The sequence below is a fragment of the Oryctolagus cuniculus genome, chromosome 17, assembly GCF_051225735.1.
Source record: "Oryctolagus cuniculus isolate XC-2025 breed Fujian yellow rabbit chromosome 17, ASM5122573v1, whole genome shotgun sequence".
Taxonomy (NCBI): Eukaryota; Metazoa; Chordata; class Mammalia; order Lagomorpha; family Leporidae; genus Oryctolagus; species Oryctolagus cuniculus.
The window spans coordinates 4,771,594-4,783,375 of NC_142883.1; the positions used below are offsets into that span (position 1 = coordinate 4,771,594).

Sequence of the window (11,782 nt, forward strand, 5' to 3'; positions counted from 1 at the left end):
CTGCTCTCTCTGGCGTCTGGTGGGTGCCCAAGGATATTTGGCCAAATCCTGGCACAGTATTTGACCCATGCACCTGTCCATGTCCCTGTCTCCTCTTCCGGTAAGGACAGCCGACATGTTGGGTGAGGACCCACGGTAATGACCGCCCCCAACTGTGCTATCGACAACCCTATTTCCAAATAAAGACACATTTTTTTTTTTGTGACAGGCAGAGTGGACAGTGAGAGAGACAGAGAGAAAGGTCTTCCTTTTTGCCGATGGTTCACCCTCCAATGGCCGCCACGGCTGGCGCACTGCAGCTGGCACACTGCGCTGATCTGAAGGCAGGAGCCAAATGCTTCTCCTGGTCTCCCATAGGTGCAGGGCCCAAGTACTTGGGCCATCCTCCACTGCACTCCCTGGCCACAGCAGAGGGCTGGCCTGGAAGAGGGGCAACCGGGACAGAATCCGGCACCCCAACCGGGACTAGAATCCGGTGTGCTGGCGCCGCAAGGCAGAGGATTAGCCTAGTGAGCCGTGGCGCTGGCCCATCCTTTTTTTCCTTTAGATTTATTTATGCATCTGAAAGGCAGAGTGACAGAGAGGTAGAGACAGAACAGTCTTCCATCTGCTGGTTCACCCCTCAAATAGCCGCAATAGCCGGGGCTGGGCCAGGCTGAAGCCAGGAACTTGGAACTCTGTCTTGGTCCTCCTCATGGGTGCAGGGGCCCGAGCACTTGGCCCATCCTCCACTGCTTTCCCAGGTGCATTAGCAGGGAGCTGGGTCAGAAGTGGAGCAGCCGGGACTCAAAAACCAGTGCTCACATGGGATGCCACAGTCACCGGCAGTGGCTTAACCCACTGTGCCACACGCTGGCCCCGTTAGGTACTGGGGGTTAGGCCTTCAATACAAGCCTGGGTGCGGGGGACACAATTCAACCCATGACACCCACTCTACCGATGCCACGTGATTCGGGGCTGGATTAACCAAGGGTAGGGATGAGCGGTTTAATACTGGGCCTCCCCATTATTAGCTGGAACTACACAACAGGCGTTCAGCCTGGCGGATAAGTGTCCCACACTGGACGGCCTTGGTTTGATGCCCGTCTTCTGACTCCAGCTTCCTGCTAGCACGCACCCTCGGAAGCAGCAGTGACGGCCCGAGAACTTGGGCCCCTTCCCCCGACAGGGGACACCTGAGTTGGGTTCCTGGCTCTGGCCCCGGCCAGGCATTTGGAGAGTGAAACAGTAATTGGGAGCTTTCTCTGTGCTTGATTGGAATCGCAACACAAGTCCAGGGGCCACGTGGGCGCTGCGCAGCTGTTGCTGGAAGAGGGGCCAGCGGGCCACGGCTTCGCTGTGTGGCCTCGGCTGTGGCTTTGCTATTTGAGCTACTTTAAGTACCAGACAGGTTTTTACTTTTTTTTTTTTAATGTATTTTCTTTATTTGACAGACAGATTGACAGGGAGAGGGGGAAAGATAGAGATAAAAAGATATTCCAGGGCCAGCACTGTGGCGTAGTGGGTAAAACTGCCACCTGCAGTGCCAGCATCCCATGTGGGCACCAGTTCGAGTCCCGGCTGCTCCATTTCCAATCCGGCTCTCTGCTGTGGCCTGGGAAAGCAGTGGAGGATCCTTGGGCCCCTGCAGCCGTGTGGGGGATCCGGAAGAAGCTCCTGGCTCCTGGCTTTAGATTGGCTCAGTTCTGGCCGTTGCAGCCACTGGGGAATGAACGAGTGGATGGAAGACCTCTCTCTCTCTCTCTCTCTCTCTGCCTCTCTCTAACTCTACCTTTCAAATAAATAAGTAAATCATAAAAAAAAAGTTTCCTGTGTTCAACACCTGCTAATGCAGATCCCTGGAGACAGCAGTGACCTGGACTGAGTTTCTGCCTCAGCTTCAACCCCACCCCACGCCCAGCTGTCATATGCATTTAGAGGGTGAACCGGGGAACACGAGCTTCCCCCCAGATAAATAATTCATACTTTAAAAATATTTCTTCTTGTGGGTCAGAATGTAAAAATTGAGAACCAGTCTCTGGAGAGCAGCCTGCTCACCTCGTCGCGTCACAGCACACACGGGTTTGCTCGGCTCACAAGGCCAACAGAGGAAGCTGCTGGGACCCAAGAGGCCGCGGACTGTGGGGCGCAGCCCCCCCCCCCCCGCTGGCTTCTGTCGCAGGCGCACCTGCGCCCTTCTCTGCGCTCCGCCAGCCAGCTCTGGCCTGGAGAACGCACGCTTCAGTTCAGAAACGAAGGGTCCTTACCGGACACAGGCAGAGCGACAGGAAAGAGGAGAAGAGGTTCCAGCCCCGAGACCCCAGCCCAGAAGGGCTTGGTCCAGCAACGAGCTGCTGCGGGGCCCTCAGCTCCAGCCCTGGGGTCGCCGGCGTCTCCAGGACCTGGAGCAGCGGTGTGGCCGTGGCTCCCCCGAACACTTCAGGCCGGCATCACCTAAGCTTGCTATGGCTCCCACCGGGAGGTCCCCGTGGCTACACTCCTCCTCTGGTCACAAGGCCCCTGGTGGCCACAGCGCCCTGCGCTACAATCCTGTATTCCGTCCAAAACCGGCTGAGCTTCAGCCCCCCCCCCCCCCGATCCCGCAGCTGGGGGCCCGTGTTGTGTCCCAGTGGGTTAACCAGTGCGTTAGCTGATGCCGGCACCCCCTGCGATGGAGTTCCAGGCTCCTGGCTTCAGTTCGGTCCAGCTACAGCTATTGAAGCCACTTCAGGAGTGACAGCAGATGGCATCTTGCCTCTAGCTGGACCCTAGTTTGGCCAAGGGGTGGGGTTGGGGCTTGAAGGTTCTACCCTACCTCCCTTCCATGGAGCGCCCCACTGCAGGGGGAGTCCCTCCCCCCTCCTTTTTTTTAATTTATTAATGTGAAAGGCAGGGAGAGAGGAGAGAGAGAGATTCACCTTCCATCTCCATCTACTGGATTACTCCCCAAATATCCACACAACACCCAGGGCTGGGCCAGGCCTAAGCCAGGAACACCAAGCATCAGGAGCTTCATCCTGGTCTCCCACGAGGGTGCAGGGATCCAAGCACTCGGGCCATCTTCCACTGCTTTCCCAGGCTCATTAGCAGGGAGCTGGATCCGAAGTGGGGCAGCCGGGAACCGCCCCTCCCCAACCTGTGTCCTTATAGGATGCCGGGGTCGCAGGATGGTGCCACAACGCTGGCCCCCCTTCATTGCCCTGCTTTTTAAAAATACAAATGAGTTCTTTACATGGGCTATAGAGATGGCACCTGCCAAACCGGCCCGACCACGTGGGGCGGCCGTCACCGGGACCCGCTCAGTGCCCAGCCCAGGCCCTGCGAGGTGCGGCCCGGCCTGGCACAGGATCGCACGAGGCTGCTGTGTCAGGATCTTCCCCGTGACGCGGTCCTTGGGACGCAATCGCTTTCAAAGCTAAGGCAACCAAACTCTGACCCGTGAGATTAACCATTCCCGGAATGGACTCTGGACGCCGCCTGCCCCTGGGCCGCTGGAATCACAGCTTCTCTGAGCCAGCCCAGCTTTGGAAGCCCCGGTGTCTGGCTGCCGGCCTCGCGCTCCGCCTGGTTTCAGGGACTCCGTCTGGCTGAAATTTTCCAGGCAGGGGCCGGGCTGGCTGGGGCTGCCAGGCAGAACATTCTAGAGCGGGCAGCGCCACCGCGAGGCCAGCTGCGGTGGAGTCGGCGGCGAGGAGGGAGCCCGAGGGACCCCGGCCCCACCGCGAGAGGGGAGGGGAGAAGAGAGGGGAGGGGGACGAGGGGAGGGAGGGGTGGGGAGGGGGAGAGGGGATAAAGAGGGGAGGGGAGGGGAGGAGAAGAGAGGGGAGGGGGACGAGGGGAGGGAGGGGTGGGGGGGAGGGGATAAAGAGGGGAGGGGAGGAGAAGAGGGGGGAGGGGATAAAGAGGGGAGGGGAGGGGAGGGAGGAGTGGAGGGGGTGGGGAGGGGATGGCGGAGGCGGGGGCAGCGAGTCTCCCCTCCCCACTGCGTCCTCGCAGCCCACCTCGGAGAGCCTGGGCTTGACTGGTTAAAGGGGTGGCCGTGTTTTCCTGGGGAAACTGGGCCTTGGGCCCCAGCCCCAGGGCCCATATTCTGTCCGTGTAGGCCTTATTAATACGCGCCCGTGGCCTTTAGGATGAAGCCCCTACCCCAGGAAGAAGCTAAACTGTTTATCCCCAGCCTTCTGGGGACGCGCACAGTCCGATTGTTTACGCAAACCACAGCGTCGATCCTAGCCTGTGGTCTAGAAGACTACAAGTCCCAGAATGCATTTCCAGAACGCATCTCTTTCATCAGCGTAGGGACCGGGCCAGGCTGAGGGCGAACTGCCTACTGGGAATTGTAGTCTCCAACTTGTTTGTGACGCAGGCGGAACTCGGGGGAGAGGGAGAAGGAATAAACTATTACCACGTGACGCCCGGGATCAGGTGGTTGGGCCAGCCTCCGTGCAGGAGCTGTGATTGGCTGGTTCTAATAAGAACGACGCCACTAGGGGCGGGCCGAAGTGGGGCGCAAGCGTACTGCGGTTTGAGTCTCGGGACCCCTCTCGGAGAGACTATGGCGCTCAACAAGAATCACTCGGAGGGCGGCGGAGTGATCGTCAACAACACGGAGAGGTGAAAACTCCGCGGCAGGACCCCGGAGGACAGCGGGGCGGGTGTCCGGGGGTGGGCGGTGGGGAGTAGACCCCTGCGGGGGCGGACTGGTGGAGCGCCGAGGAGGAGTGACGGCTGGGGGCGGGCCCGTGGGGGGGCTGCGGTGTTGCGATCCCAGGGGCGGCGGGTGGGGAGGCCCGGGGGTGGCTGTCGGGCGCCTTCCCCGGGAGCTGGGAGGAGCCTGGCGCAAACATTGCCATTGCTGAGTGTTGACTCCCTTACTACGTGCGGGGCCCGGGGCCTCGGCCGGCTGGTGGGCGCCGACCCCCGCGCGGCAAACTTCCTGCCCTACGCGGGGCCCGGTGGGGCGAATGGAGCGCCCGGAGGTGGGCGCGCCACTGCCGGAGCTCCGGGCGCTGAGCCGCGCAGACGGGCGCTGCAGGAGAGGAGTCCACCCGGGCTTCACGGCCAGGCTTAGGGCCAGGCGAGAGGCTGAGGGCCCCGAGGGCGGATGTCCCGGCTCGCGAGTAGGTCCTTGTAAAGGTTACCACCCACCGGGCCACTTTGTCGCGAAGGCCTGCTGGCCTGGGTCGCCGCCAGGGTCAGGGCTGGTCCTGCTCCCCGCCCCTGCTCAGGGCATCGCTCCCCTCCTTCCATCCTCTGGGTGGCCTCTCCTGCCCCCTAGGCCTGGGGCATTGGCCAGCCAGGCCTGGCAGAAGGAACCGAGGAGCAGCCTTGGTCTCCAGGGCGGACAGGGTGCAGGGAGAGCCGTGCCAGCCCGGACAGCACCCAGCCCGGGCCCTGCCAGGGGAGACTGCGGGGTGCCCTGGACCCCAGGGAGCTTGCTCTCCCTGCACCCACCTGCTCGGCCGCTGGGCACTAACACCAGCTGGCCGCTGGGCACGTCTTCCTCTGGGCCGCCCTCCTCCCTGCTGCTACGCCCCCCCCCCAGTGGAGAAAGTTGTAATATTTGGGAAGGGGGGGGAGCCAGATGGGGCTGAACTTGGAGCTTTTCTATCGCGTAGTCAGAGTGGCCTCAGGTTACAGACGGGCGTGTTGTGTCTGGAGCCTCTGCCTAACATCGCTTGATCTCCTGGGACTTTGTCTTTCTAAGGGGGACTTAAAATGTATCTGTCTGGGACCGGAACGACGTCCTGCTGGGCCCGCCCCCCCCCCCCCCCCCGCGGGGCTCAGTGTGCCTGTACTTAGTGCTTTGTTGTTTTTGAGAGACTCCCATCCGCTGATCTGCCCCGAATGCCCACAGCAGCCAGTGCGGGGCCAGGGGTCCAGGTCTCCCACGTGCGTGACGGGGACCCCATCACCAGAGCCGCCGCTGCTGCCTCCCAGTCGGGAGTGGGGACCAGGACTGGGTCCAGGCTCTCCCATACGCAGTGCGGTGTCCCCAGGGTGGCGCCTTAGCCACCAGGCTGAACGCCCATCGCAGTGGCCTTGTTGGAGGAGGAAGTTGTGTCTGTAACTGAGCCTGGTGTTTAACACTGGATGTGTAGAATAGTGGGTTCCTCCCAGGAAAGCGCACACGCAGGATCGTCCTGGGGCTTCGTGGTCAGGTGTCCCCGCAGACCAAGAACCCCGGAGGGAGCCGTTTGAGAGGTGTGGCGTCATGCCCGGGACTCAGACACGTGTGCTCTGCTCAGGTGACAGAAAGGGACCTAGGAAAGGCCCAGATGATGCCCCGCCTGCAGGCTGGAGTGGCCACGTGGCTGCGGGGGACCCTGCTCGGCTGCGTGAGCCCCTTCCTTGCACTGTGAGGAGGGCCCAGTGCCGGGTCCCAGATCCCACCTCTGCAGTGTCTCATCCGGGCCTCTCCCCTCCCCTGGCCACAGCATCCTGATGTCCTATGATCATGTGGAACTCACGTTCAATGACATGAAGAATGTGCCAGAAGCCTTCAAAGGGACCAAGAAAGGCACGGTCTACCTTACCCCTTACCGGGTGAGTTGCTCAGCGGCGCCGTGGGTCTGGGGGCTCAGGGGTAGGTGAGTCCCGGTCGTAGGTCAGCCTCAGCCTGCGGGTTGAGGGGCTTCCCTCCGCCCGTTCCTCTGTCCCGTGCTCCCGGACCCCGGGCCGACTACAGCCGAATGGGCTGCTGGGCAGTGAATCGGAGCTTACCCCGGGGTGCCGCCTGGAGGCCGGCGGCCTGGTCGTCCAGCCTGGGTTTCTGTGAGAGTAGCCGGAGAGGCCTTTGTGCTCACGCGGAGTGGTGGACGTGGTAAACAGGATGCAGTAGCCTGGCTCCAGCCTCCAGCCTGGGCAGCGAGCCCAGCGAGTCCTGCAGAGAGAAACGCCAGATTGCAGAACCGGCTCGCCTCCCAGCTGCCCACGCCGGCTTGGAGATGAGCACGAGCGGATGTTCTCAGAGGAGGAGCCGGCCGTGGCCGCGGAGGGCAGTGGAAAGACGGCCGCAAGCGACAAGCAGCAGGGCGCGTTGTCAGGATGGGTTGTTTTTTGTTTTGGATTATTTTTACTACTTAAAAAGCAGAGCGTGCTTGCATGAGAGAGAGAGATCTTCCATTCGTTGGTTCCTCCTCCAAATGCCCACAACAGCCGGGAGCCCGGAAGCTCTCTGGGACCCACGTGGGCGGCAGGGGCTCAGCACTTCCTGCCCCCGGGAAGCAGTAGCGAGCGGCCGGACTGGAAGGCGCACGCCTGCAGCAGCACGACACCTCTCCGCGTCTTCAGGCCGTGATCACCGGGACGTGGCCACGGCAGAGGAGCCATGAGACGCCGTCCCTGCACGGCCGGGGTTGAAAGGAATCCAAGGTGGCGTCTTCACCCCCAGACTGCAATCAGGATGTTAACGCCCCGCGGGCTCTCCACACGCACGCAGGCCGGGTTCGAGCAGCAGTGTGGACACAGCAGCCCCTGGCCCCGACTCGGACGCTCCTGCCACTCTGCCCTTGCCGGTGGGCGCAGCACAGGCCAGAGACTCCCCCGGCTCCCGGCCGCCCCTCGGGCAGCACGCCTGCAGCCCCTCCCATCTGCTGATTCACTCCCGAATGCCTGCGGCAGTGGGCGTTGTGTGGGCGTTGAGCCAGGAACTCGCCCTGGGGGGTCTCACGAGGGGGGCAGGTGCACATGGACAGGAAGCTGGAATGGTGAGCAGAGCTTGGGCTGGACCCAGGCACTCTGGTGTAGGAAGTGGGCGACCCAGTGGTGTCTCGGCTGCCACGCCACATGCCTGGCCCTCCCTGCCCCCTTGAAGTGTGGCCCGTGATGGGCGCGTTTGTCATGTGAGCGTGTGAGTCTGGTCTCTCCCAAGTGCACAAAAGGCGTTGGCTATGTAAAGCTGACACGGGAGCGTGCGGTGTGGAAGGACCCTGGGCTGCCAGCCGGCACCGGGAGCAGACACCCCGCACAGGAAGCCGGCCGGAAGCCCCAGCTGGGCAGGCAGTGGCCAGGTGCTGATGGCCGCGTCCTCCTCGCCCCAGGTCATCTTCCTGTCCAAGGGCAAGGACGCCATGCAGTCCTTCATGATGCCCTTCTACCTGATGAAGGACTGTGAGATCAAGCAGCCCGTGTTCGGGGCCAACTACGTCAAGGGCACGGTGAAGGCCGAAGCCGGAGGTAGGTGGCAGGGGGCCCGGGGAGGGACTCCGGGCATGGGACTCTCACCTGGAGGGTGTCCTCTGCACACCCTTATTGCCCCAGCCTTGCTCTGGGTTAATTTCGAGGGGGAACCTGGGCTCCCGGCGGGGTGGCAGAGACGGGTGTTTGGTTGCCAGGAGCTGGGGAGAAGTGCCGGCCCTAAAGATGGCAGCTCTGTCCCCCTGTGCGAGAGAGAGCTCCATCCAGGCGTTTGCTGTGACCCGGGGATGTGTTCAGGTTTCCCAGTGGGCAGCGGCGAGCGAGCGGGAGAGGCCTTGCTTTGTGGCCGGCTGTCCCGCAGACACCAGAGACCCCCGCACAGCTAGCCGGGCCTGAGTCTTGCTGGGGAAGAGCTCTTGGTCCCCTGGGGACGGAGGCCAGGCTGGAGGGGCCCGGTCGGCCCGTGGGGCCCTTTGGGTGAGGGTGTGCTCTGCCCTGAATGCCACCTGGTGCTGGGTGCGCGTCCCCCTGAAGCTGGCGGTGGGGGGGGGAGTGTTTGGAATGCAGAGAAGTGGTCTTTGTGCCGAGGCGATGATGCGGGGGTGGGGCGGACAGGCTCCTTCTGGAAGGAAAACCCCCTGATTCAGTGGGGGGGGCAGCGGCGCAGCGGGAGCCCCTGCCGAGTGGCCTGGGCCCAGGCAGAGGCCCCCGTGCATTGCACGCCCTGTCCTTGCCTTGCGTGGGGGCCTGACCTGTTGCTTTTCTCTGCTGTTCACTGACCCTGGCCCTGCTCAGGCGGCTGGGAAGGCGCCGCTTCCTACAAGTTGACCTTCACAGCAGGGGGCGCCATTGAGTTCGGACAGCGGATGCTGCAGGTGGCCTCTCAAGGTACTTGGCTCCACACCTTAGGGGCCAGGGCGCAGCGATTGGTGGGGTTCTGTTTCTTTCCTCTTGGTTTGGTTTTGTAAGCTCCCGGCTGAGTGTCTGGGCTCTGGGCTCCCGGAGTGGGAGGAGCCGTGGCGCCTGCCTGGCAGGCGTGTGGCATTCTGACAGAGCGGTCTGGGCTCAAGGACGTTTTCCTGGGCTTCGTAACAACAAACAAAAACCCAACCATCAAAGTACCATTGCGCAAGCATTTCAGCTGAAACGCTGGGCCTGGCGTGCACGGGCACCCGGATGCGTCCACCCCTCCCTGAGCCTGCTGCCTCTGGCCCTCCGTCCCCTGCCCTGGCTTTGACCCCCTCCCATCCCTGACAGGCAGACCCACACAGGCATGGGGAGTGGCGCGGGGTGGGTGTGGGCGTGTCTGCTGGGCGCTCACTCTCCTGGGACCCAGCACTACCCTTGGCGGGCAGCGGGGCCGCCCTCCCCACAGCCCCGAGCAGGCGACACTCATCTCTCTCTCCCCTTGTGCTTGTAGCCTCCAGAGGTGAAGCCCCCAATGGAGCCTATGGGTACCCTTACATGCCCAGCGGGGCCTATGTCTTTCCCCCGCCAGTCGCCAATGGAATGTACCCCTGCCCTCCAGGCTACCCCTACCCACCGCCCCCACCTGGTGAGTGTGTCCCCTGCTGCCCGCCTTCACCCCCTAGCCTGCCCACTAGCCATCCCGCCCAGGCCAGGGCCTCCAGAGGGGCGAGTCCCGGACGCTGCCGAGGCCTGCAGGTGCCCCCAGGGAGCCGGGCTGGCTGCTCAGGGTCCATGTTGCTCTCTTGCCAAGCAGAGTTCTACCCAGGACCTCCCATGATGGACGGGGCCATGGGATATGTGCAGCCCCCGCCACCGCCCTATCCTGGGCCCATGGAACCTCCGGTCAGCGGCCCAGATGTCCCGTCCACTCCTGCAGGTGAGGCCCTGGGCGGTAAGTGGTCCTTGGGCACCCGCCCTCTCCTCGCTGCGGAGAGCCCTGGAGAATGACCAGAGCCTGCTGGGAGCTTCCAAGCAGTGAACAGCCCTGGCCTGGGGACCAGCCCACGGGCTGGTCCCTGAGCTGGCCCTGTGCCCTGGGGCCGGGAAGGCCTCCCTGTGTGCCCCGGGCCCCTCATCTGCAGACAGGAGGTCTCGGCCACCTGCTGAGCTTACCTTGAGGTTCGGTGGGGCGAGACTTTCAAGGGACTTAGAAGAACTCTGCCAGCAGGGGCAGGTGCCAAGGCCCTTGACTGCTGCTCTCCCCTGGCACCTGCTGCCCTGGGCCCTGGGGGCTGCTGGACTGCGCACAGCCGCTGGGCAAGCAGCAGTGTGGGGGCTGCCGTGGCGCGGTGGGAAAACCGCCGCGTATGGCGCCGGCCTCCTGCTCCCTGCTGATGAACCGGGAGGCGGCGGAGGACGGGCCAACTGCCTGGGCCCCTGCGCCCGCGCGGGAGACCCAGGTGGAGCTCCTGGCTCCTGGCTCCAGCCCGGCCCAGCCCTGGCTGTTGGGGAGGAAACCGGCAGATGGACGGTCCCCCCTCACCCTGTTGCTGTCTGTCACTCCCTTGCATAGAGAATACGGTTTCTTAATTAAAACCAATGGAGAGGTGGGGATGTCACCAGTGTTGTTCGTTTGCTCTTGCAGCCGAGGCTAAGGCCGCAGAAGCAGCTGCCAGCGCCTATTACAACCCAGGCAACCCGCACAACGTGTACATGCCCACGGTGAGTGCGCCCAGGCCCGGCCAGCCCCGCGGCCCAGGCCGGGGAGGGGCAGGGGGTGCACCTGCTCTGAACCTTCTAACCTGTGCTTCCCTTTTCGCTTTCCAGAGCCAGCCTCCGCCACCCCCCTACTACCCCCCGGAAGATAAGAAGACCCAGTAGAGCGCCCACCTCCCTGCCTCCACCCTCAGGCTCTCTCCAACCTGTCCCTGGGGCGGGGCCTTGTTCTTCTCCAGGTCTGCTGAGAGCAGTTCCCAGGAGCTGGCCTTGCGGGAAGGGCGGGCCCGGCCTCTGGATCCACGCCCCCAGCTGCCCCGCTAGCTCGCTAGCTCAGAGCCCGGCTCTGGGGCTCTCCTTGGGAGCGCGGGCTGCCCCCGTCCCTGGTTTGCTCCGGTAGCTTCTCCCCCCGGCGGGACTCTCTGGCCACCTCCTCACCGCAGTCCAGCTCCCCGGAGCTGGTAACCTCCCGCACTCTGTCCTGAGCTCCGGCAGACCTGCCCCGTGTCTTCCCCGCAGGTCCCTGCAGGCCCTGTCACCTCCCTGCGCTGGTCTGTTGTGTAGCCCCGGAAGGCCCCATCCCGCCCTGCCAGCCCAGGCCCCGCCACCCCCAGCCGCCTCTCCTCGTCCTTAGCTGTTCTGTCGCCACCACAAGGCCACTGCAGCCGGGACGGGAGCCGCTCTGCCCCCTGCTGGCGTTCCTGAACTCTGCTTCTGAGTGGAGCTGAGCAGTGCACATGTCCCCCACGCCAGTCAGGCGGGCTGGGGACCAGGCCCCGCCCCGTGTGCTGCCGGAGCCCTGCCCCTGCCCCACGGCCTCTTCCCTGCAGCCCTCGACGCACTAACATTGCTCTCGTTTGTTCCCGACTGGCACCCAGTGAGGAGATGGTTATTTAAAGAGAATTCCCTATTTATTTGACAAAAAAAATCCAGTTAATATATTAATGTGAAATAAACCCTGTTTGCACCTTGATTTGTTTGCTAAAAATGTGAAATAATAAAATGACGTAACTGGAAGCTCGGGTGTCTGTGCTGACTT

General features: G+C 63.1%; 1 protein-coding gene across 2 annotated transcripts; it reads left to right on the forward strand.

The window, feature by feature from the left end:
• Nucleotides 1–4,506: 4,506 nt before the first annotated feature.
• WBP2 (WW domain binding protein 2) lies at nt 4,507–11,760 on the forward strand. Of its 2 annotated transcripts, XM_070060301.2 has the most exons (8): nt 4,507–4,593; nt 6,417–6,525; nt 8,022–8,157; nt 8,914–9,006; nt 9,539–9,673; nt 9,842–9,964; nt 10,673–10,749; nt 10,855–11,760. In XM_070060301.2, the coding sequence occupies exons 1-8, from the start codon at nt 4,535–4,537 to the stop codon at nt 10,906–10,908; spliced, it is 786 nt and encodes a 261-aa protein (XP_069916402.1). In that variant the 5' UTR covers nt 4,507–4,534; the 3' UTR covers nt 10,909–11,760. The 2 variants fall into 2 exon arrangements, with proteins under 2 accessions (XP_069916402.1, XP_069916403.1); XM_070060302.2 differs by lacking the exon at nt 9,539–9,673.
• Nucleotides 11,761–11,782: the final 22 nt, after the last annotated feature.

Excerpts from the sequence above, each read along its gene's own strand:
- WBP2 (XM_070060301.2), top strand. The coding sequence starts at position 4,535 with ATGGCGCTCAACAAGAATCACTCGGAGGGCGGCGGAGTGATCGTCAAC. Across the intron at positions 9,007-9,538 it reads GCTGCAGGTGGCCTCTCAAG|CCTCCAGAGGTGAAGCCCCC; the intron begins GTACTTGGCTCC and ends TTGTGCTTGTAG. Across the intron at positions 9,674-9,841 it reads CTACCCACCGCCCCCACCTG|AGTTCTACCCAGGACCTCCC; the intron begins GTGAGTGTGTCC and ends CTTGCCAAGCAG.